At 46.4% G+C, this 25,376-nt stretch overlaps 1 protein-coding gene across 5 annotated transcripts in view; it reads right to left on the bottom strand.

Annotated features, from left to right (window-relative positions):
• Positions 1-25,376, bottom strand: part of MAP1B (microtubule associated protein 1B) — a 96,405-nt gene that overhangs the window by 21,587 nt on the left and 49,442 nt on the right. For 4 of the 5 annotated variants that reach the window (XR_014015685.1, XR_014015686.1, XM_081231989.1 and 1 more), the window contains exons 3-4: positions 3,276-3,358; positions 677-817 (exon numbers count right to left, since the gene is read on the bottom strand). Coding sequence is in view for 3 of the 5 variants with exons in the window: in XM_081231989.1 (XP_081088115.1) it covers positions 677-817; positions 3,276-3,358 (224 nt within the window). In the remaining 2 variants the exon portion in view is untranslated. Of the gene's footprint in view, positions 1-676; positions 818-3,275; positions 3,359-6,654; positions 7,087-25,376 lie in introns of those variants that run through there. The other variant, XM_081231990.1, reaches the window with a different exon arrangement.

Here is a 25,376-nt window from a genome sequence, read left to right as displayed (position 1 = left end):
TACCACTAGTATCCTATAATTTTCAAAACTTCACATGTATCATCCTTGAATAAGACATATTCGTTAGAAATATTAATGATCAGGCTTCAGTCCAGCTACTTTAACCATCCTTCTCTTGGGGCATGGACATGTCCCATAGACACACCCCATTTTCCTACATGCCCCCCTTTCTTGGGCTATTCAAGCAGCCCAAGTTCAAACACTGGGGCCAGGCATTAAAAGTAAGAGTAATGAGAAATTATTTTTACCAGGATAAGTAAGTACATGCACTGAAGGAAGAGATCAGGGCAGTTAAATCCTACCCAAAATCCAAGAGATCTTTGGAGTATTCTTTCAGAAAACAGGAAACCTGGGTTTTCTTTTGGACTCTGTCATTCCAAGTTTCTCCATCATCTCTGCCATCTGTAAAATGCTGACTGTTCCAACCCCCCTCCATCTGTATCTCGGGTACATTCAGAATGGTTCCAATTAATTATAGATGAGTGCTCTAAATTCCTTGGGTGATGAGCCACAGGACTGCAGGACACTGCACCACGCGGTTCTGCTTATTTCAAAGGAGTGCAACACCCCCTCCCCACCTCCTCCTATCTCCCACGAGCGCTTTCAAAGATCAGCCTAAGGCTACAACAATAACCGAGCAACTGTAAAGCCTGGATACTCCCAGACAGGAGCCTACCTCTTGATCGGTGAAAATCTCTATGAAGTTCTGGAAGGAGAAAGAGCCGGACTGGAGAATGAGCTCTCCGGTATTTTCAAAGCACTGCCCCGTCAACACGAGCAGCTTGTGTCGGGCGGCGTCCGTGATCATTAAGCGCACCTGAAACAAAGCACGGGGAGCGTGAGCCATGGGGGGCACTGGAATCCCACCTTCAGGATCAGGCTGGCCCTTGGAGCTCTTGAAGTTTCTTACCAACAAGAATTATGCGTTCCCCGGTATTCACATTGCCCCTGGGGTGTTGGACAGAGCCAGTGACTGTGGTCACCAGCTGCCCATGAATGCCATTTTCTGAATCTGGCTACCACCAAGACAGTAGTAGGAGTTAACTTTCTCCCCGTAGTTTCCTTGTCTTTTTCAAAGCCGTCTCCACAGCTGGCAATCATTTGTCGCACAGCTGTGCCTACTAGCAGCGTGCAGTCGGTGACACAGGAATACCTCACAGGCTGACTCACCAAGTACAGTCCAGGCCTCCCAGCTGCTGCCTCAGGAAGCACAGGTTTCCAGCTAGGGTCCCAAGTCAGCCCCTCCCACCCAGGACCCCTTTCCTGCCAAGCCATACACCGAACACACAGCTCCAAACGCAGTCTCCAATGGGAGCAGCAAGGTGCCTAACGTTGAACTTGAACATAGACAAAAGGCTGCCCTGATTGGGAATCTTTTTAAATAGAATTGTAAACGGTTTGCACGAAAGAACTCTCTGTTCTTTAAGTGGCAGGGAGCCAGCCTGTCCTTCAGCAGAAATACCACTCCAAGCACCAAGGTTATTCATTCTGAGCCCAACTCAGTTCAGCACAAAGTGACTGCCAGGCATCATGCTAGGCACTAAGGGAGGGATGCAAAGTAAACAGGACGTGACCCACTGTCCCCACGAACCCCAGAGTCCAGGGAAATGCACGTGTGCCGGAGTAACTGTTCCAGCCCCATCTGCTCCACAGGCAAGCCTGGCTTCCTTAAAGAAATTCCTCATTTTTTCCTTCTTCATTTCTCACAGCTGTTCCAGGCAATCTGCCTGCACATATATTCAACGTCCAGCTTTTTTCAAGTTGCATCTACTTCCTGATTCTGATGGCCAAAGACAGATTGCTAGCCCATCACTTGCCTCACCTTGTGCCTTCAGGGATTGTCAGAGAGGCCCTGCTCCTCTGGAGCAGATGAAATGGGATCAAAACAGGCTGTATAATGATAGCCACAAAGTGGTAGCCAACCACATGTCCACCAACTGATGAATGAATAAATAAAAGTGGTATACCCATACATTGGAACCCTATTCTGTCATAAAAAGGAATGAGGTACTGATATGGGCTACAATGTAGATGACTCTGGAAAATACTACATAAAGTGAAATAAGCCAGACACAAAAGGCCACATATCATATGATTCCACTGTCTGAAATACGTGCTCAGAATAGGAAAATCCATAGAGGCAAAAAGTAGATTAATGGTTGCCAGTGGTTGGGGGAATGGGGGTGACTGCTAATGGGCTTGGGGTTTAGGGGGGTGATGGACACATTCAGGAATTAGATACTGATGATAGTTGCACAATACCATGAATAGACTAACCCCCAATGAACTCCATACTTTAAAAGGATGGATTTTATGGTGTGTGAATTGTATCTCAATTTTTAAAAACAAGCTACAGTCACAGAGATGCTCAGCATGGGAGAAGGGATGCTGTGGATACTGCAGGCCCCCGGGCCTGTGGCTTTTCTAACTAACATCCAAGAAGCAACTCAATCTCAAAGGTTCCAAACTGCAGTAAAGACAGTGGGAAATGGAGGTGAAACAGTTCTTCTAGCCTGGGTGAGCAGGGATTCTTGGCATCAGCCTAGTTCCTATCTTACAGTAGGCTCTGAAATACCCACTCTCTCTGGCAACAATTTCATATGGTGGTAATAAAAATATTAATACTGAGAAAAGCCAACATATGTTTCGGTTGTCATATGCCATGCTCTGTTCTAAGCACTTGACACTTCTGGACACAAAACTAAATGTCAGTGCTATTATGATCTCCATTTCATAGAGGTGGAATGAGACAAAGAGATGGTCAGTGACTTGCCCAAGGCCACCAGCTAATAAGTGGCAGAACCCAGGCAGTCCGGCAGCAGAGGCCGTGCTCCTGGCAGCTGTGCTGCCCTGCCTTTCAACAGTGTTACGGGGGTGGGCAGGATGCTCTGAAGGAGGCTTGCGTCTGAGAAGCCATTATTCTCCAAATGTGGGTCATGGAGGTCTCAGCCTGAAGGCTTGCAGTCTACTTCCCCTGCTACCTCCCAGCCAGGCCCCATCCCAGCAGCACACCCTCCGGGTACACCCCACATTCCACACCCCCTTCACCTCTACAAAATACTACAGTTCTGGCCAGCGTCTTCCACTCTGTCCTTACTGAAAGGGCCAGCCTCGGGTGGTACTGATGCAGAGAACCAGCCACTGACTAAGGGTACGGAAGCATCCCTGGACCCAGAATCTGTCTCTCTCTTGTCCCTCTCTTGCCACCTGCCCAGCCCCTCTCATCAGCTGGGTCTCCATCCACTGTGTGAGGCCCTGCGGAGCCAGATACTTACCTCAGTGCTGACTGCTTCATCTGAGGGGTTGATCAGGACCACTGTTTCTAAAACGTCACTTCTGTGATGAAGGATCTTTTGTCCTGCAGGCACAAAAACACAGACAAAAGAGGAGACCTATAGCTTTTCCGAATTAAAACCACCCCGCCTGCTTCTGGGACAGCAGAGGCGCTGCCGCCCAGGGCTCCAGGATTCCCCACTGTCCTGGGAAACACAATTGGTGTCACCAAACAAGATGGTCCGCGGCTCCACGGGCTCTCACAGCCCTCTAGTTGTCAGGGTTGATCGCCAGGCTGCCTGTGCGCCAGGCTGCCTGTGTGCGTTAAGGGCGGTTTTCATCTGAGACAAGGGGTGGATGCCAGTAAAACTCAACAGCGCTCTTGACATTTCCTTTCTCATGGTAATTGAGGATGTTTCTCCGTATCAGCCTTTCTTCTGGTGAGAACGGCGCTGAGCTTAACTAGGAGCCTTACTATGAAATGAATGACATCCAGAAACCCCAGCTAACAATTAGCCCAACAACCAGAATGCCTGTCTGAGGCAGGCTTACAGTCTGTTGGGGTATTCATTCATTAATTCACTTGCTCATAGAAAAGTGCAGAAACTGTGAGCAAATAAAGATGGAAGAACAACTCTCCCTCTGGAGAGGGTGGCCAAAAAAAAAAAAAAGACAAGCAAAGTGGATGGAGACCATGAAAGCAAGGGGACGTGGGGATGAAGGAGCCTGTCTGAGGAGGGCTGAAATTCTTCAGGGCTTTTGGCCACACCCCTGGCTCCCCGCACCTGAAAGGTTTTAGGAACTTCATGTGGCTGAAACCACCTCCAGCCAGAGTGGTCTGAGGCCTATGGATGACCTTCTACAAGCGTCTCCCTCCTCAGACAATGAGATGAAAGTGATCAAGCGGATGTATGGCCAGAGTGGGTGATACATGCTCTGGCAGTGGGTGACGGACAGAGAGAGTAGCAGAGGGGTGTCCCTCAGACACACGGCTGGGATACACGTGCTTGGGATGGTGGAAAAGGAAGGACAATGAAACTCTGGTGACAGGAGGAAATGGAATAGAATCTGAGGGAGACAGACACCAAAGGAGAGTATACAAGAGAGGATGGCCAGAAAGCAACTGCTTTCCAGGCAAACAGTTCTTCAAAAAGCTAAAACAGAATTTCTATATGGCCTAGCAATTCCACTTTAGGTGAACTGAAAGTAGGAACTTGAAAAGAGACTTGTTTGTCCATGTTCACTGCAGCATTATTCACAATAGCCAAAAGGTGGAGCCAACCCAAGTGTCCACCGATGGACAACTGGAAAACAAATTATGGTCTCTCCATGCAATGGAATATAATTCAGCCATAAGAAGGAATGAAGTTCTGATACATGCATCAATATGAACCTTGAAAACATGCCAAATGAAATAGGCCAGACACTAAAGGACAAATAACTGTATGATTCCATTTATGTGAACTATCTAGAGTAGGCTAATTCACAGAGTCAGAGAACAGATTAGAGATTTACCAGAGGCTGCAGGGGGAGGGATTGGCGAAGTTGCTGCTTAACGGGTACGAGTTTCTCTTTGGGGTGATGGAAAAGTTTTGGGAAGAGCAGTGATGTTGCATTAACACTGTGAATGTAATTAATGCCACTGAATTGTACATCTAGTAATGGTTAAAATGGCAAATTTTGTTTTTTATATGTATTTTACCAGAAATTTAAAAAATTATTAATGCAGTGTATCAAAACCGTTGAACAGCACATTTTAAAGGGGTGAATTATATGGTGTGTGAATTGAATCTCAATAAAGAGGTTAAGAAAAAAAGAAGGTGGGGCTTCCCTGGTGGCGCAGTGGTTGAGAGTCCGCCTGCCGATGCGGGGGACATGGGTTCGTGCCCTGGTCCGGAAGGATCCCACATGCCGCGGAGCGGCTGGGCCCGTGAGCCATGGCCGCTGAGCCTGCGTGTCCGGAGCCTGTGCTCCGCAACGGGAGAGGCCACAACAGTGAGAGGCCCGCGTACCGCCAAAAAAAAAAAAAAAAAAAAAAAAAAGAAGGTGGCTTTAGTTAGGGCTTTTTTCCTTTATATCATCAAGGACCAGAAGTACTACAGAAACCGAATATGTTGAAATACTTACCACCATCACATTGACAAGCCCATTTTCCTCCACTGTCTTATCTTTGCTAACAGCTAATATTTACCAGTAAACCCCACATTAGAAATGGAAAAAGCCCAAACTAAATAATGGTTTCAGGCACTGTTCCAAGCACCTCACAAGTACTAACTCATTTAGTCCTCAGAAGAGCTCTATGACATAGGTACCATGATTATCCCCTTTTACTGTTGAGGACAGTGAAGCCTATAGAGGAGAACTAACTAGCCCCAAGTCACAGAACTAAGAAGTGGTCAAACTAGGACCTGCACCCAGGCTCCTGAGCCCTCCGCCTCACTGCTCTGTGGATGAGGGTTTGGAAAAACAGACATGGTGCAGACATCGAATGCCAAAGGGAGAGCTTGGGGAAAATCCAAAGGAATAAAATCAGAGATGTGCTTAAAGAAGCAAGAATTCAGAAAGCATTAGGAGAAGAATATTGGCAAAAATAAGAAAAAAAAAGGGAAAGTGACGGAACACCCACATAAAAGAGGGTAAAGTTAAGGGAAGGTATATGATGTTTTACTACAAATGGCTGGAAGTGAAGAAACTCCAAAACAGAACAATGTCACACAGTTCGAACAGGTGAAGGACTAAGCCTCAAGAAAAATAATTCAACTAAGCCATGGGAAAGAACATTTGTTTACTGTGAACGCTCAAGTCTGTAACTTATTAGACATGGCTTTTTCGCTTAGTTGTTTTTGCTTTTGACAAGCATGTGCGTTTCAAGCTAAAGCAAAAGAACATCACACTGAATTAAGCAAATGATAAAATGACAATCAGCAAAACATAGAAAACCGTCCCTTTTCTAGATCCTTCCATCAGTGGCCTCCTTGAAACAAAGACTTCAGGAGCTTCAGAGGTGAGATAAAATTAAGTGAAAGCTTAAGACTAAGGAAAAGTGAGTGTTCACATTTCCTTGATCGTACTTTTGATGTGACTCTTTTTGGCACCCAAAGCCTCGGGCAGCATAATGCCAAGGTAGGGCTGTGGTCATGGCTGTACTCTGTAGGAACCCACAAAAGTAGATCCAGCGAGGTACATGGAAGCAGCTCCTTCCCCAGAGCTCCTTTCTTTCCTAAGTGATCTACACAGTGCCCAGACCCTGCCAGCTGCACCCTCCCAAATGCAAGTCCAAGCACAAAAGCCCAGCACCGCCTGAGCTTTTGCCCCAGCACCCCCTCCCCAAGACACGCAGTGAGGACCCTCCTGCCAAGCCCCCTGGAAAGGGGTTCTTACCATCCTCAAGAAGTTCCTTTCCTCTTTGGCTTCATCACTTGCAAACAACACAAATGCCATGTGACAGCTGCCGTTTACCTGTACTCCTTCCAAGTCAGTTTTTGGACCTGTTGGCTCAGGAACTCAACCAAGGATGTTTTTTCTGCCCATCTTTGGAAATACGGACAGCAGTGACACAGACATGCACCAAGATGCCATAGCTGCTCCTTCAACGAAAGCCTTTTTACAGGATGGGATTTGAATGAAGAAGGGGATTTAAAGAGAGAGAGAGAGAAGCTTCAAGCTTTCATCACAGCCGACTGTTGGCCAGATTCTCGCCCCAGACGACCGACAATGTAAGCAGGGGCCGGGCCTTCCTGGCATCTGGCAAACCCAGGGCCTGCACGAGGGGCCCGGGCAAGCCATGCCCGCACTCCCACATCGCCAGGAGAGTGGGGTGCCAGCTCTCCTGGCGGCAGGCGGCTCTGGGCTCAGGCTGCTGCGACGCTCACGAAGTTGCATATTTGGGGAATGTTTCACACTGGGAAACAGGCCAGGCATTCTGAAGGAGAGGCCACCACCCTCGCCTGCAGAGGTCTCATTCAGTTGCTTCAGAAAAGAGGTTCCCAGAAGAGAAAGACAACACGGTTGCAGCCTCTCTCTTTGCCATTATCGCCTGCATTCTCCAGAAACAGCTCCCAGGGGAACCATTAGGCAGCCCAGATGAATAGTCAGGTCTCCTCAGCACTGGTCTGTGGGCACCAAAAGCGGGGGCTTGAGATGGACTGATTGTGTCACTTACTGCTGTGATAAGAAAAAGGTCTTTGAGGGCTTCCCCACAAAACTCAGGGTAATTGTGAAGGCTCAATCCTGGGAGGCAGGGAGGGCGGTGGGGGGGACTGTTATGTGACAAAAAGGGGTCTGCTCCACCTTGGAATCAAAAGAGGAAGGCCTGGGGACCCCCTGAAGCAGCAGGGCCTCACACACAATGAGACTTTTGTCTGTGGGCTCCCAAAGGCTATGCTTAAAACTCAAATAAGCCTGTATTTTTCAGTTATTGTTGGACCCTTTTTAATGACTGAAATTCTGACAGATTAACTCAATCTATGTGTCTTGTAAGGTTGGGCTGTTTTAGTGGTTTACGTTTTACTGTATCCAGGTGACTTTGAAATCTCTGAAAGCAAAACGTCATTTTCTAGGTATGTAATTTTTAGGATGCTAATAGGGTCTTATCTCCACAGAATTAATATTCATCTAAAGACACACACACGCACACACACAGTCTCTCTCCTGGTTTCAGAAGGGTCTGACCGTGGCTAAATTAAAAGACACGCACTGTTGAGGAACAGCCATAACCAAGCCCCATAAAACTCAGAGCCTTCTCGCCGGCACACAGCTGGCCCTTCTCTCCCACACACATCTCACACGTCGGCCCCAGAACACCGTGGCCTAGGAGGTTGCGGCATCTCTGCTGCCAGAGCAACACCAGCAATGGTCTCAGCCCAGGCAGGCAGCCGCTTAATGAAAAAGCTGAGCACAAAGGAGAGAGTGCTGGGCCCAAGTTGCAGGAGCGCTAAGAGATGGGAGAAATCCTTGATGAAAATAATAACTAGTAATGCTAAAACCTTTTAGACTGTCTTTAAGAGGAATGATAACTGTATATCTTGGGGATGAATATGTAATTTCCATCTCCATTAATGATCACAATCCAGAACCTTATCCCTACAACTTGCTTTTCCTAAAAAAATGAACTCTTGCGAGCATAATCAAGAAATGGATATGAAGAATAAAGACAGCTTCTGTATCCATTCAGTATCGAGGGCGGATGAGGAGGAGGGTCCTGAATCACTGATAGGGACGGACCAGTTACTGGGCTGGGAGAAGGAGAGCCCTCTGCCCGCCAGCTCCCGCCGCTGCCCCATCTTCACCCACAAGTCCTCCAGCCCCTGGCCCTGGTGAAAATCAGAGTGGACTCTTTGTGGAAAAGGAATTTGATATAATGATTTAGCACTACAAAAAGGTCCAATGTGAAGAAGCAGAAATCTTAGAGAGGGTTAAAGAAGATTCTAGAGTTAGAAAGGGAAATGCGTGGGGTAAAGAAGGACTGTGGTTATTTAACTAAAGGTAAGGTTTGGTCGATCAAGAAAAGCCCGCAAGCACAGAAGGACTTGAGGTTAAAGTCTGTTTTCCTCAGAGGGAAGGGAGGGAGGGAGGGAGGAAAGAAAGAGAAAAGGACAGCAGTGAGAGCTCTCCAGCTTTACCCTTTCACCAGAGTGGATTCTCCAAGAGGAAACCTCTCGCCTCCAACCCCGACGTGCAGAAAACACCCCCCAGGGTAAAATGTAGCAAAATGGATGAAAGCAAGAAGCGAACGGTACTCAGTGCAGGAACTAAAAATTCATCACCAACTGGTCTTCCAGCAGCTTGTTTCATAGCAGCTTTTTATTAGGAGTACCGTCCAGGCCTCCCTTCGGCAGGAATCCATGTAATGATGTCAAGCAATGGGTGAAGTGATGGGAGACGTCTGAAGAGAAGGGGAGCTGGTACGTAGGGACGGGGGACACCTGAATCTGTCAGACTTTCTGGGGAGTCTTCCTTTCTTCCAGCGCCCTCACAGAAGGCCCTCCACCCCTCTCGCCCAAGGCCAGGGCACAGAGCAGGCCCGAGGCCCAGCCTGGCGGGAACACGGCTCCCAGCTGCCTTCCCACAGCGGGGGACGGAAGAGCGAGTCAGGAGGCTGCACCGCAGCGCACAGGCCCGCTCCCAAGAGCCTCTGCTGGTCCTCCCTGGGCTCCTGCTCGCACCCCATCACTGCTAAGCAAGAAAAACAGAGAGAGAGAGGCAAGGCAGGGGTCGTGGGTTACTGGTAACAGCGCTTCTGCAAGGCCACAAGGCGCAGACGTCTCTTCCAGGGGCTCCCGCGGGAGGGCTCAGGGGAGGATCCAGGAGGAGGGCCGAGGAGCCCACCTAACAGAAGCCTCCCCTGGTTCCCTGGAATAAGAAACACCTCAGACAGAGGGAGAAAGTGACCACGAGGAGGGCTAGACAGCTCAGTCCCTCGCCCCTGCCACTGAGGCGCCCTTAAAACACAAAAGTGCTGGGAGACTCGGTATCTCCTGATTCCATGGTCCCCAAAGACCAACCGTGTCAGTGCAGACCACAGGACACCAGCGGTCAGGGAGACGACACAGATCCCCTCCCCAGGACAGTAAAACTCCTAATGCTAGAGGGAGTTTGATTTCCCAGGGGCTCTCACACATCGAAATCAACTCTCTATCTTTCTCATCTGTCTGTTCTTGCAGCTTGCAGCCTGGGGCTGGGAAGAGGACCCTTTCCAGGCAGGGTGTCCCAGAGGCAAGGGGGAACAAGGGGGGAAAGACAGCAGAAGCATGACCCAACCCTGCGAGCTCGTTTTCAGGTCACACAGGTGTGGGAGCACCTTCTGTGTGCTTCCCGCTATCCCGCCTGGATCAAAAAACACCTAAAATAGGAGGCAAACGCGTGGAAGTCAGAGCATCCAACTCTGATCACCAGAGAGCCCATCACAAGGACACAGCAGTAAGCCCTTCTGCCTGTAGACGGCTTCAGAGTTCCCAAAGCACTTTATCCTCTGGGTAGGGGTGCCCTGTTTAATCCTCATAACATTCCTGTGAAGGGGTGGGAGCAAATATTCTTTTCCCCTCTTCATGGACCAAACATCTGAGGTCTAATGACTTGCCCAAGGCCTCACCGACAGTACAGGAGAGCTGGACTAGGACCCATGTCACACACCATGCAGCCACTCATGGCCAAGGCTGTGACGCTATCCTTTTCTCCCTCTTTTCCTGATCCACCTCGTCCAAAATAAAGGTTTTCAAGTTGTGATGCCAAGATTCTCCTTTGTAAGCCGTAAACATGCAGTCTGGGTCAGCCACTGGTCAGCCAATGCCTGCCCACTCACTCACCCTTCCAGCGGGCACACTGGCCTCCCACACATCCCGAGGCCAATTCCCTCTTTGTTTCTGCTGCACAATCGGAGCCCAGTTCTCTCCCACCTTCCCCCTGAAATTCCTGGAAATGGTGTTTCTTTTCTGCTGGAAATACATTTTTTCTGTTTCCGCATTTGTTTCAACCCCGATGTATGTTCCTGAGTGTCAAGTCACTCCCCAACTTTTCAGTGTTTGTTTTTTTTTAAGAGAATAAGAACTCAAATTCCATTATAAACAAGTTCAGGAGACTTCACAAATAATTTTTTAAATTTAAATAAGTTGATCATTGCTTGGGAGTTTTTTTCAAAAACTTAGATTTCTGCATTACAGAGAATTTAGTTATAACGGAATTTGAGTCTATACCTATTTTTCTTTACATTTTCTGGACTGCACTATCTTTCTTTTTTGTTGTCATTTGGTTTGGTTTTTCATGTATCTGCTGGTCCTTCCACCCCATCATTCTCCTGGGTTCTCTGCCATCTTCTGCTTTATGTTTCCCTGACCTTTAGATGCCCAGATAAGCAAACAACCCAAATTGCCCAGACTTCCGAGGCTCCCTCGCCCCAAGCACGTTCACCGCACAAAGGTGCAGGCACCCTTGTTCCTGGCGGCAGGCGGAGCCTCCTTTTGCATTTCCTTCCCATCCTGTTCCAGCTGCTCACACTAGGAGCACAGCTCATGAGGAAATGGGATGCCAGGGACAAAAGGTCTGATTCCTTTTGCAGGGTTCCCACAGTGCACCGTTTTTCTAAATCCTCTCTTCGGGGTTTTCTCCTACCCAATCCTGCTCTCCTAGGTAAACTTCTTCCCTTTCCCCACTCCCTTTTCTAAGGGTCTCAAGGCAGAGGGATGAGAATCCAGGCTATCAAGGGTTAGAAGTGGAAGACAGTGGAAGAAAGCTGTTTGTTTCCTTTTTCTTTCCCCCTGTTTTATGCTCTGGCTGAAAGAAGTAGAAATAAATCTCAGAGATGGTGTTGATGAAAGTCTGGCTCCCTGGAAAGCATCTACAGGGAAACAGTAGCACCCAATGTTGGCACCAGCTGAGGGTGATAAGATAACCTGAAGGTTGTTTCTTCAAAATGTACAGAGGCTACAGATTAAAAAAAAAAAAAAAAAAAAAAAAAAAAGCACACCTAGTGAAGGGCCATGTATTAACCTGTCAGGGCCGCCAACTCCAGAGATCAACATCTATCTAGCACTTTACCATTTGCAAAGCGCCTTCCTCTATGCTCAGCCATTTAAACCTTGATGAAGGTGTTCCAAGTCTATGAACCCGGTCCTCTGGGCTACAGCGAGGGGGGAGGTTTGAGTGCCCTGTTCTCAACGAAACCTGCTGCAGACAAAGAAAAATACGTATACGCTCCTTGCATAAGACAGGAGTCCTTTCTGCCTCTGAGATGCAAGGAGTCGGACAGGCCAAGGAGAGAACCTCCTACCCATGAGCCTTGAGAAGGACTTGCCAGCCCTGTAGAAGAAGAAACTAGAATTTCCTCATCCCATAGAATGGGGGGAACTGAAGGAGCCCTGGCAACATTGCACCCCACTCTTCTCCCTCTACAGGAGAGAAAGCCGAGCCTCAGAGGCACAGCGGCCCATCATAGGCGACTGTTGTATTTGTACAGCTGACAAAGGCAATTCCTATGCATATTGTAGACAGTTCAATCTGGGGGTAGGTGCTAAAATACTAACACTATCTTTCATTGTTATGCACTTGGTGGCTTATAAAATCTTTTCTACTTTGCATGTTAGAGCATCACAAAGATCAACTGTTATAATTATTCCTTTTTTACGGATGGGGAAATTGAAGCTGATGAAGCAGGTTGTCTAATAAGAGTTAGCTGTCTTATCCAGCAACACAGGGATAAAATAAGCTGTTGAACTAGGTTTTAAATCTACAGCCCGTCTGAATCCTGATCCCCATTCTTGTCACTGCCTCCCAATGCTTCTCAGATTACTTTAGGAGTTTACAAGGTCTGAAACCTTGTTTTTTAAAAGTAAGGTTTATCTGAGATACATTTCTCCTAGTATATTATAGAATACTACCAGAATTGGGGACCCAGGTTTGGAAATTCTTTTTGTATTGAGGGATACCTGCCATGTTCCAGGTACCCTGACAAGTATTAGGTTAAACCATAAGATTGCCAATATTAGCTACTTTTTAACTCAAAAATGACACTTTCCTATGGTTCAACAATTAGACCTCACTTTCTTGAGATCAGAGTAGGTTTCGGAGAATGTTTTTTAATCTTACTGGTCTTTTCTTGCCTTTGTAAGAGATGTTATATCCCCTGTTTATTAAGACAGTGTGAATTACTTAGAGAACACACCTTTCTAAAGTTTAATTTGGGCAAATTAGTGCTACCTTCATAAACTAGCATTGAGATTAAAGCACGAATGGGATGCTATACCTACCCTGAAGGGAAGATAGTTTCATGGGAAGACTTGGAATTTTGACAGTGTCTAATTTGGGAAACGTAAGTCAGAAGTAGTGTCTGACACACAGCAGGGAGCTCAATCAATATTTGATAAAGGAATGAATAATAAAAATGGCTAAGATATACTGAAACCTGCCCTGGGTCAGGCACTGACCTAAGTTATTTATGCGTGGTTATCGTATTTAATCTGCACATTAACCCTATGAGGAAGTCATTAATCCCATTTTACAGATGAGAAAAATGAGGCACAGGGTAGTTAAGCAATAGCCCAAGGGAATATTAATGAAGGATGGAAGCCTGGGTGGTTAGTGTCCAGAGCCCAGGCTCTTAGCCAAAAAAGTCATTTTAAACGGGAGGGAGGAGGGAAGACAGAAGACAGTGAGTTCGATTTGGGGCACGCTGAGTTTGAGGTCTCTCCCGTGGGAGAGCCAGGTGGCTCTGTCCAATAGGCAGGCAGAAACGTGGATCTGTTGCTGAGGCCATAGGTTGGGCCATAAGACAGATCAGGGAGGCATCAGCATATTTTAAGTGATGCTCTTGGAGAAAGCCTTTTGCTGAGAACAGTGTTGGGAAATGCCACTATTCAAAGGGTGGGCAAAAGCAGGAAAGGGCTGGTGAAGGTGATGGAGAAAAACTCGAGAGAAGTGATGGTGCCACTGACTTCTCTGCTCACCTTCAGCCCCAGCCCCTGACGTGACCTGTAACTGCAGTGCTGTCCTGATTTGCAAACTTAAACCACCTCCACATAGAGGAGAGTCGAGGCAGAATATTGCAAATACATTAAATAATCCAGTAATAACTGATACCTGCTTTACAAATTCAACCCAAAGCATACGCACTTTGACCTACATATCCACTGCCGTGATACTATGCTTAGCCCGTGGGCATGGCTTTATTTTCTGTCTGGGAGACATCTGCCTGGTGGAGGGAAAAGACTGTAGGTTGGCAGTTCTCAGGGTGTAATATTCCCCACAGTCACCTGAGAGACTTAATAAAATGCAGATTTGCATGGCCCACCCTCAGGCAGTCTGATTCAGGAGGCTTGGGTGGGGCCTGGGACTCTGCATTTCTGCAGTCTCAGTTCTGACGGTTCTGTGGTCCCTTCTTTGAGAAACAAGACAGTGTAGATGCTGAATATGTTACTGCTCAATAACAGCATAATAAGTGATCTTATTTTAAATCATCCTCACATTGATTTTATGCATTACTACCCTAAGGTCTGAACAGACTCTAGAATTATTTCCCTTGGGAGCCAATGTGATCATTTAAAGGCTCAGACGACTTTCCCCAGTAAGTATCGATTCTCAGAATCATTTGACAGTTTTATCTGGCATTTAATTTGCCATCAAACTTCTGCCATTGATCAAATCCAGGGAAACGGTTGACCTTTCACCCTCATCTGTTACTGTTCAGAACCAAATCATCACACGATTCAACCTCAAAGCCAGCTGCCTTAAAAACAAAAATCAAATCAGTCCTTTTGGTATTGGCTATTGAAAAGGAAACAGAAACAGAAACAGAAAAACAGCTGACATAACATATATCACACGTACTAACTAATAAGTACTAATCCCCTGGTAGCTCTTAGCCATACACCAGGGAGAAACAGCAGGAGTTGAATTTTTCCCGGTAACATCCCGAGGGGGCAATGCTACCCGCAGTAGTAGCGTCAGGTTGAGGCACAGCAAACAGCTTGGTGATCTGCCAGGAAGGGACTTCTTGAGGTCAAGATCCTGACCTGGAAGTATGAGGCTCAAGGGACCTGATATCTGGCCTTAGCTGAAGTGGTGCTTCCACTGCCACTATCTGTAGTAAGTAATGAGAAGGTGGATACACAGTCTTGTGTTCCAGCTGCTATGAGTAAACCTGGTCATATCTTTTAAGGTACCTGGCATAAAACCTTAGCCCAACCCAAGGGAGCTGTCATTTTGTTGTTTGTGTTAGTTCTGTTTATTTATACACTGCCTCATTCAGAAGTGGGGGTCGGAAATGGCTGCTCCGCCCAGCATCTGTGTATTTCTCCTTTACATGTGCCTGCGTTGTCCCATCCTGGCCTGGTGCTTGGGCTTCCCAGAAAAGTACACCCAATTCTGATTGACCTGGGTCTTCCCTCTCCTAGGGCTGAAGGGTGATGCTCAGCACACCAGGGCCAGAGCCGTGATTCATCTTTGCTTTCCTGTTCTTTGCCCTGAGTTATGTGCCCTGTCTGCTGACCCAGGATGTGAAGTTTCACTTAACAGCCTGGTCCTCAGCTTCTCTGACTCAGACGCTCTGCTCACATCTCATTGATTCCGGAGCACACTCTTTCCATTTGTAAAGGACTTTTCTTTAGAAAACTCGTGGCTCCTAGCCAGTCTTTCATGATTTCTGCTCACCTCGATCCCTTGCTGTGCTCTGACAAATGGCCCCAGCAGACTGACATCTTTGCTCACATGTTTTCCTCCTTAGTTTGCTCCTTTTCTTATTCTTTTTTTTAATATATTTATTTATTTGGTTGCACTGGGTCTTAGTTGCGACAGGCAGGCTCCTTAGTTGTAGCTTGTGAACTCTTAGTTGCAGCACGCATGTGGGATCTAGTTCCCCGACCAGGGATCAAACCCAGGCCCCCTGCATTGTGAGTGTGTAGTTTTAACCACTGCGTCACCAGGGAAGTCCCCTCCTTTTCTTATTCTAAGTGAAGGAGAGGTAAGTGTCCCCCTGGCCACTCCCATGTTATCCTCTCTACTCTGTGTGTGTTGTTCCAACAGGCAGCAGCAGGAGAAAGATGTCAGGAGTTGTTTGTGTTCATATTTTTCACCAGTGCACTGAATTTTGCCTCTGGTCGTTCAGCCACCCTCTTATGATTCCTTAAAGAATTAACATAGGGCATCATTAGGAAGATTCCATCTTGATTTTCTATTCGTCTACAAGGTCTTCACAAGGTCACCATCAGTGGGGTACCACTGTATGTCGCCAAACCACACTTGACCTTCTGCGGGAGACTGTAGCTGAATGACTACATCTGCAGACTTAGGAAAATTTAAGGTAGGAAACAAGGACTAAATTCAGGGCCATATAATTAATTAATATTTGCTTAGCAGAGATTGGTTTTTGACATGATTCAATCAAATCTGGCTAAGGGGCATTTTCAAGGCAGTGTTAAGTGTACTCTGAACCAACAGAGGTAGCTCTCCTGAAAAAAAGTCCAAACCCTGTGATGCAAAGTGATTCTAACAGATAGTCAGTCAGTCGAGCAAATTCTACCCTCTTCAATCATCTTTTAAGAAAGACTGAAATTCCAGTTTAGAATAAGTTCAAAGAGGAAGGTAGGTAAATTGGGGACTTCGAGAAAACTTGCTTTTAAGAGAATCTCCAGATTTTAATTTCGGTGAGAAGTAACAGGTTCTCATAAGAAAATTAGCATGCGTAAAATCACTTTCTACATTCCTATCTTGTATCATTCTTTATTGGTTAATTCTTATGTATTTATACACATGGAATATATGCACTTTCCATGTGTATGCTAAGCAAAGTTCTTAGAATGCATTACTCTTTGTCCTTTCACAGATAAAAGAGTGTGAGTTGAGAGTATGTTTTGTCCCAAGTAAAAAATGCCGACAGGTAAGCCGGCTCTCGAGAACAGACAGAATCAGGCTCCCCAGAGCGTCCTCTGCTGGAGCCCTGGGGTATAATCGAAAGAAAGAACATCAAATTCTGCTCCAGAAAACGGCACACTGAACACCTGCCCATTTATTTTGGGGTAGAGGCTGTCACTGGAGAAGCTAGAAAGGTGAGCCGGGTACACGAAGGTTGTAACAGGTACCACTGACTCGATTTGGTGAGGCTGGAGCACAGGTCAGAGCCTGGAGTGTGCTGGTCACGACCAGGGGCTGCACAAGTGCGCTAGAAGGTTCCTGGCTCTTCCCAATCCGGGTTTTGGAATCTTCAGTACGAGGTTCTCCTATACAGAGAACCAAGCACCAGGGGGTTTGCTGCAGCCCGGACAGTTATTCTGCAAATCACACTTTAGAAAAGGGACCACTGTTCATCCTGCCTCCAGGCAAATCCAATACCATCCTCCCTTTAAAGCCTTAACTTTCTTCCCTGAAGAGGTTCCAGGACCTGCTGGATGTCTTCCCTCTTTCAGAGAAACGCTTCTGGATCAGGGTCTGGATGTGGTTCTGGAGGCAACTTCCTAACTGAAATTGGACCAGAATACCAGCCCCAGACAAAGAGGATGCTCTTTCTCTCACAACTTTAGGCTTCACAAAAGGAATCTGCCCTCAGACAACTAGGACTTGGGGGAAAATGGGCCAGAAGAGGATTTCTGTATATAAAATAGAGGCCTCCCCACACTGGCACTTGACTATGTATCCAGTATCTTTTGTGCAGTGTGGCTAAATGTTTAATCCTGGGACAAAAAGCCTTATAGGAAGTTTAAAACATCTGAAAAAGATGCTTAAATTTATGCCACTTTTTGCTTACAACTCTTAAAGGATATAATCTGATGCTTTGATGTGTTTTCTATACTGTTGCGGAAAATATCTACATTGTCTTGCTATCAGACCAATCAAATTCATTATGAAATTTCCTAAATGTCTCATGCCTCCAAAACTGCTTTAAAAAATAAATTACATCTTTTTTTAATGATAAAAAAATTAAGGGTTATTGGGGTAAAGACAAGACGTTCACTTATCAATACTACGACCCGTGGGATTTTGATGTCACTGATGAAGAAAATATATTTCTCTTCCCTAGCCCATTTTTTTCAATATAAAATGTCTGTGCACTCTGATAAGCTTCATTAGAAAAACCATTATTTTAATATGTTGGTCTGTTTTTACTTGATTTAAAGAATGACAGTCATCCAAGGGTATCTAATGGGACACTAGGGTTACATGGTTTGACATGTTAAAAACAAGTTACTGAGAGAGTCTTTCCTATTAATGGATAATTATTTAAGTGGGCTCAGTTGCATGCCCTCCTCAGTTCTGCATTTCTGGCTTGGTCAGAAAAGTCGCAGAGAGAGAACCAGCTCGTGCTTTCTTATTAACATTTACTGGAAGCTGTGAGAACTATTCTGGAGTTTCATCTTGCTACCTCTGTATTCACTCCATTGTTTAAAAACATCCAACTAACAAAGTTCGGGCTAGGAAACCAGACCCTTCTGCTTACTTATTCTCCATAAGGTTGCGTGGGAGAGGGAGGTGCTCACAGAGCAGAATGCTAAGCCATTCTGTAAATCCACATCCCCCGTTTCCCTTTGTTCCTCCTCCCTTTTTTGTAGCATCTACATTTGGGCATTTCTGCGCTGCCTCTTTGGTTTCAAAGCTTTCCAGCGGAGCGTTTCCAGTGGAAAAAATAAAGGAAATATAGCAATTAGCATACATTATGTGACTGTGCTAAACCAGCACACTCACAAACACGTCTGGGTGACAGGCAAGTCAGCCCTGTTTTGTCTTGTTTCCTGCCCAGCGCACAGCCTGCCATTTGCCAACCAGAGATGCCCGCCCCATCCCCTCCTCCGCTCCCAGCTTTCCCAGCCACTGCACAGCCCAGCCAGCCTAACTGGCTCGAAGTATTTAATGAGTTTCTAATTCAGTTTTGGCTCTGGAAGCCAGCCAGCTGCTGGTGCCTGGGGCTTGTATTTCTCTTTCCACATTATCAGAGGAGAGTCCCAGAGACAAATTGTGGCACTGTTGGACTTCCAAGGCCTCACGTTATCACAAGGCCTTGCTGGCTGCAGACAATAAAGGAGCTAAAGGCAGTCACCCACCCCAGAGAGCCGAGGGTAAGATGAGGGAGACACCTCTGGGTGCCTGGAAGCGATTTCTAGGGAGTGAATACTGCTCTGTTATCACTGGGCCCTAGTCCAGCAGATGAGAGCAAAAAACCAGACCACACTGAATGCCCTTTGGGCCAAAACCACATGCTTTTTACACACAGGTGTCCATCATATGGCAGGACCCTGGAATACTCTCCACCACAATTCCAGTGGTCAGTTCTCTCCTCTCAGACGTGGGAAATGGGTCCCCGAGCTGCCCTTGCCCCCTGGACTCTCATGTGGATCACAAAACAGCAGTACTGCTCAGAGGCGAGGCTCTGTGTGAGCCACAGAAGCCACAGGGCTCTGGGAGGAAATGCTGAGAAGACGTTCTGAGACTTAAAGTGCTGGGACACACCTCATAAATTATGCAGTTTTTACATCATAGTCACACAAACCATAGCTAGGATGCTTCAACCTGTTCTACCCGGTCTTTCTGGGTTTTTACATATGTTGCTCCCTTTGTCTAGAAGACTGGTCCCCTCCTATTTACTTGGCTGCTTCCTATGCTCCTTCAGGTCTCAGAGACACATCACCACCTCTGGGGAGTCTTCCCTTAAGGGCCCAGCCCCAGAGCAGCTGGGGCTCACTCCCACGATCGTAAACATCACTCTCAGCTTCCCCACATGGTCAGAAATCAGGTTTCAAGATGGAATCCGGTGCTTTCTTACAAGTAGGTGCTCGGCATTTATTTATTATTCATCAGTGGGATGACAGTGTGAAAAAAAGGCCTCCTTAATGGAAATCGTAGTTCAAGGTTTTGAAAAGAGTATAGTACTATTAATTGAATAATGGATGCCGAATCATTAAAAAGAGACTTTGCAAATGAGGCAGACAGGGATAGATATTGATTCAGACTATGAGTTATCCTCAGATATGTTTAAATAGCTGCATAAAGGTATCCCACATAAGCTGATTCTACCTATTCATAAATACCCGAGAAGAAGTTGTTAAACAGGTACCTGATTGAATCTAGTCATTAAATAAAGGACTTTATTTTACCTACAAATATGGGTTTTAGATCCGGCTAATAATTTCAAGCACTGTAGAGTCAAGGCACGTTCCCAGAGGCTGGCTGAAAGGGGGCTGAAAGCATGTTCCCAGAGCCTGGCTGAAAGTGAGGCCCGCACTGTAGAGGCGGTGTGAAACCAGGAGCTGAAGGTCCAGCTGTCAGCAGTTCTAGCCTGGGGGGTCCTGGTCCTGGCTGACCACCGGGAGCACGGGAGGTGCTTGTGAAAATTACACATGGCTGCCCCCCGTCTAGACCTACTGAGCCAGAATCTTAGAGCCAGGGTTGAAACCTGTGATTTAAAAGCACTGGGTGATGATTCTGATCACCAAGCAGATTTGGGAAGCTCCGTTCTACAGACTGTTCTAGTGCTGGGGGGAGGGCTGACCTCTCCAGAAGCTCCTCTAGGGGCCCCTTGAAACCCTAATTTCCAGTGATTTATAACCACATGTGACACTGTAAAAAGCAACTCCTCTGGGAAAGTTCTCCTCTTATCAATGTATCAAGATAGTCATCTCTAGGATTTGAAACAGGAGATAATCTAAGGGGCTTTCACAAGTTAGAAAACAGGAAAAGAAAGAGGTGGCACGCTAGAATGAAAGAAAAAGACCTCCGGCCAGGAGGAAGCCAGGAGAGCGAAGAGTCAAAGAAGTCTGGAAGGAGCTAGAAGCCAATGTGAGAACAAGAACAAATGACTGGGCAGAGGCCGTGTTTTACTTCATGATCAGGTATAATTCGATTCACCAAATCCTGACAGAGTGCTGAACCTGGCACGACCCTAGAACTGTGGGGTAGTGGTCAGCAAAAAGAGCAGGATGGCCCCTGCCTTCTGGGCACACACTCTGACCCAGGAGAGGGAAGTACTCAAGGGAGTAACTGGAGACGTTAGGAAGGCTTCCGTACTAAGATGGCATCTAGATGGGAGTTAGAAGATGGTGGGGAAATGAAGCAAGAGGTGTACAGCCGGGAGCCCCAAGCCCTAGAAATAAGCCATCAGGGATGAGGAGATCCAGTCCAACTAGAAGGCCTACAGTCAGTAATCCAGGTTTGTAGAAATGTGAATTTGGATGGATCTATTCCAAACCCCTGTCTTACAGATATAGACATGAAGGTTCAGAAAGGCTAAGTGACTTGTCCAGAGTCACACAGCAACAGAATGTGAGAGCCAGGAGTCAAGTGTGGGTATCCCAACAGCCAAGCTTTTCCTTCTCCTGGAAGGACCACTGCCGAGGCTGAGGATGCTCCCACAGAGCTTTGTGATCCCACGGCTCTGGGATCCAGATGCCTCCCTCCTGCACCTGCACTCTATCCCACAGCAAACGGAAGCATCCTGTTAAGTGACAGAAAAGGTATCTGATTCTCAGTCTAGATATTGCTCAGATTCCTTAGTGGAAGCCAAAGTGGACTGCGAGAGAAGCAACTGAAGCTCTGTTCTTAGGTTACCTATTTGGATCAGTGATGGCAAAAACATCGAACCTCATCCACTTAGGCTAAAACGGTTGGTCACACATCCTCTCTTCTTTTAGAAAAATAACAAACTGGAAAACATAACTATCTTATTTACAAAACAATATAGTGTGGAGGCAGGGAACTCTATCACAGAATGTCCAGTAAGTCTCCTCTCCTCAGGCTCCTTTCTTCCTGTCTTCGGAGACCCCTCGTGGCAAACTCTGGAGGGTGAATGAAATAAAAATCCTCATACCCTGGCACAGGAAGGCTTCAAGCCGGGTGGCGTAATCACCTCCGAGCAACGCTCACTGTGCTGTAATTAATATTTCTCCCCATGTGCATTCATAAAATGGAAAGATCTCAGAATGAAGTAGGAAGTGTTTTTTAATGATAATGATTCTATATTGACGAAGTCCCCGCTGTGTTGGGTCCCTCACGATGCACATAAACAAAATCTTTGGGCTCCACCGAAGCAACAACAGCTAAGGAGGGAAAATCATGTGATCATCCTTATATTTCTTTAGAAATATTTTGTTATCACGGCCACAAGGTAACATAGGTAACCACAGTGGGTAAGGAAAGAGCTATCACCTTTTGTTTTCTTATTAACTTTCTTTTTAAAAGAATGTTTTCCTTTCCCTTAGAGCCATTTTATTTTCCTCTCTCCTCCAAGGAGTAAGATAAAAGTGGAGCAAAAGAAGATGCTTTCCCCATCATGTCCTGAACCTCACATCAAAGACTTTTCAAGGTAATCGCTTTGAAAAGATCTCAGAGGAAATGAAAAGGTCTTTAAAATGGTCCTATCGACAATGACTTTCATAGGAGAGAAGAAACTTCTGCCTCTGTTCTTGGTTCTTCCCTTTCTTTCCAGCTCAGACACTCCTCTTATCCGTCATACCAGTTTTATCCCCACAGGCCACATCCCTGATCACAGAATGTTAGGTCTTCAGCACCACAGAAAGTCCACTGCCTTTCACCTTGGATGGAGTAACGCTGCCTACAGTGCTGTCTCAGACCTGAAGGCCCATAAGGTCTCTGAACCTGCTGTCAGTTGTGGTTCTTTTCACACCTCCCTTGTCACCACACCATCAACAGAGCCAGCTGTGACTTGAGGGTGCAGAAAACCCCAGAAGTACGTAAGAAGGGCAGAGGAAGCCAGGCACATCCCCAACTGCGGCCACCGCAACTTTCCCAGTCCGTCCATCAGCCGGACTACGGGCTGTTATGGGGTAAGAGGCCCTTTCAGTTGAAAAGAATCTCAGAGAGGGAAGCATTTCAGTTCCTTCATCCCTTCACTGTAGCACCAGTGCTAGCACTAATTAAGAGATTTCTTACAAGGCTTCCTGATATTGCCCATAGTACCTGTCTCCGGGAACAAGACCAGCCCTGTGCACTCTGCTTAAAATAATATATTCCAGAAGAAGATGATTGCATTATAAGGCTACTGAATTGATTAAAAAAAAAAAAAAAAAGCACCATGAAACAACCAGCCACAGGGACCTTTTATGAACCCTTCTCATCAGAAGAGATTGCCAAAAAACGGGTTTATTTCTAAACAGTGTAATAATCAGCCAGTCTATTCCCAGCCCACATCCATTTCCTAGACAATAGTCATGGCTGCTGAAATAACGTCAGCTATTTCTAGCCAGGCAAAATAAATATAGGCTCAAAGAAAAGTATAACTTGTAGTAAAAGACCTAACACTATTGATCCTGATTAAAGATGTTATTCTCCTTTCAGAGTCTTTTCAAGTGGCTGCAGGAGGTCTTTTTGCTTAGGGTGGGGTTTAGTTCCAACTCAGCCCCCTTTTCCTCTGTCCCTAAAGCACAATAACATCTTCTTTTCCCCTGCTCCCCCAACCTCCTTTGTGCTCAAAGTGAAAATGGAAATACAAGGAAGAGAAAAGAATCGGTTGAAACCTTCCCTTGCTCAGTTCAAAAACATATTTTTGCCCTTCTCCACAAAAACTGAAATAGTCCTCACATTTTGGCTCGAGAAGAAACCACAGAAAGGTAAGGAAGCAGAAAAGAAGCAAGTTGGGTGTGATTCTGATGGAGCCCCGCCCTCTACCAGATGAAAAGCATGATTTCCTGTGGACAGAGGCAGTGTGTGCGCCATTTCTCAAGTTAAACAACCATGAGGAAGGCCTGGATCTCACACTATTCGTGAAACATTGTTCCCCTGAAAATTGGACTCAGACTCAGATGTGAATTTGGTACACAACTCTAGTTCCTGTAGGGCCCCTGAAATCTCTGTTGAATCTTTATAAATGTTCCTTTCTTCATTTCCATCATTCAATGGCTAGAGGGCACCCTCAAAAATCCACCAATGCCAACTTTTAGTGAACATTAAGAGAGTCTAGAAGGCACTTCCTCCTCCAGGGCATAAACTAAATCACTGGTATAATGATGTTTATCAACAACACAATATGTCAGCTTAAACCACATAATTTCACATACACAGCCAAGCTAGAAGATGGCCTATTGTTAATTACTTACCAGCCCTTAGGAAGTAAGCACCTAGCAATATTCTTCACTGTGTTAACCTAGCCTGTCTGCCTATTCAGGAGCTTCCAGACATTGGATATTTTTGCCCCTTCAAAAGACTCAAAGAGGGCTTCCCTGGTGGCGCAGTGGTTGAGAGTCCGCCTGCCGATGCAGGGGACACGGGTTCGTGCCCCGGTCCGGGAAGATCCCACATGCCATGGAGCGGCTGGGCCCGTGAGCCATGGCCGCTGAGCCTGCGCGTCTGGAGCCTGTGCTCCGCAACGGGAGAAGCCACAGCAGTGAGAGGCCCACGTACCGCAAAAAAACCAACCAACCAACCAAACAAACAAACAAAAAAAAGACTCAGAGAGTTGTTGCTACTTTTAAGGATTCTTAAGAAATAAGTGCAAATGTAGGCATAATGGAGTAGTAATCTATTATTTTGACTAATTCCTAAACATCCTTCTTCAATGATGGATCACCTCTTTACAGCCTTTTATCAAAGACAGATTTTTCCCCTGTCTTGATTGTATAAGGCTCCTTCTCTCAATAGAGGCAGTGAAAGAAGCTGTAGAGAAAGCAAACCTGAGCTCAAATCTCAGCGCTGCAACTGGCTAGCTGTGACGTTGGGCAGATTACTGAATCCCTCTGATCCTCAGGTTCCTCATTCCCATCATTAAATGGGAATAACAGGACCCACACCTCACAGGGCTGTAGTGAGGATTAAATGAGGTCTTGTTCCTTAGGAGCCTGGCATGTGGGTACTCACTAAATGGGCGTAGCTATAATTACTATCATAATTAGAGTCAGATATATCGCCCAAATATCTAACTTCCTGCATAAATGAACCCTTTCAATATCAAAATATAGACATTTGGGCTTCCCTGGTGGCACAGTGGTTGAGAGTCCGCCTGCCGATGCAGGGGACACGGGTTCGTGCCCCGGTCCGGGAAGATCCCACATGCCGTGGAGCGGCTGGGACCGTGAGCCATGGCCGCTGAGCCTGCGCGTCCGGAGCCTGTGCTCCGCAACGGGAGAGGCCACAACAGTGAGAGGCCCGCGTACCGCAAAAGAAAAAAAATATATATATATATAGAGAGAGAGAGAGACATTCATATATAACCCCCCCGGACCATCCCTGTGCTCCTCTCCAAGATGCCCTGTTTGTCTCTATTCAGTGTCCTCCACTCATCAGCTCTCACTCCTGAACTGCTCTGCCGTAAGAGTCCTAGAACAGGGACAGCACAGTGCTTTGTGCACCTCAATCTTACCTGCCACTTCCTTTATCATTTGCACTGAGCATGAGTTTTAGATCTCACCAAAATTCCAAGCTGCCATTGCTTTACCAATCAATACATTGGTGATCCTGTCCGAGTCATCCTAAAAACCACACAACTATAAAACGGCACTGAAAAGTTCCCCCATTCAGCCACGTGACATTTCCCTTGTGTATCCATTGCTGCTAGCGGGAAGGGAACCCGGTCACGCTTCCCAAACACCTCTCTTTCTTCTCTCCAATTGCTTTAGTCACCTAAATAGTTGTGCGAAATCAGGACAAGACTTAAAGTTCATTTCATTTTGAATCATTTTAGA

Source organism: Mesoplodon bidens (genome assembly GCF_964165515.1).
Source record: "Mesoplodon bidens genome assembly, chromosome: 4".
NCBI classification, from domain to species: domain Eukaryota; kingdom Metazoa; phylum Chordata; class Mammalia; order Artiodactyla; family Ziphiidae; genus Mesoplodon; species Mesoplodon bidens.
This window is presented reverse-complemented; position numbering and strand designations above follow the sequence as displayed.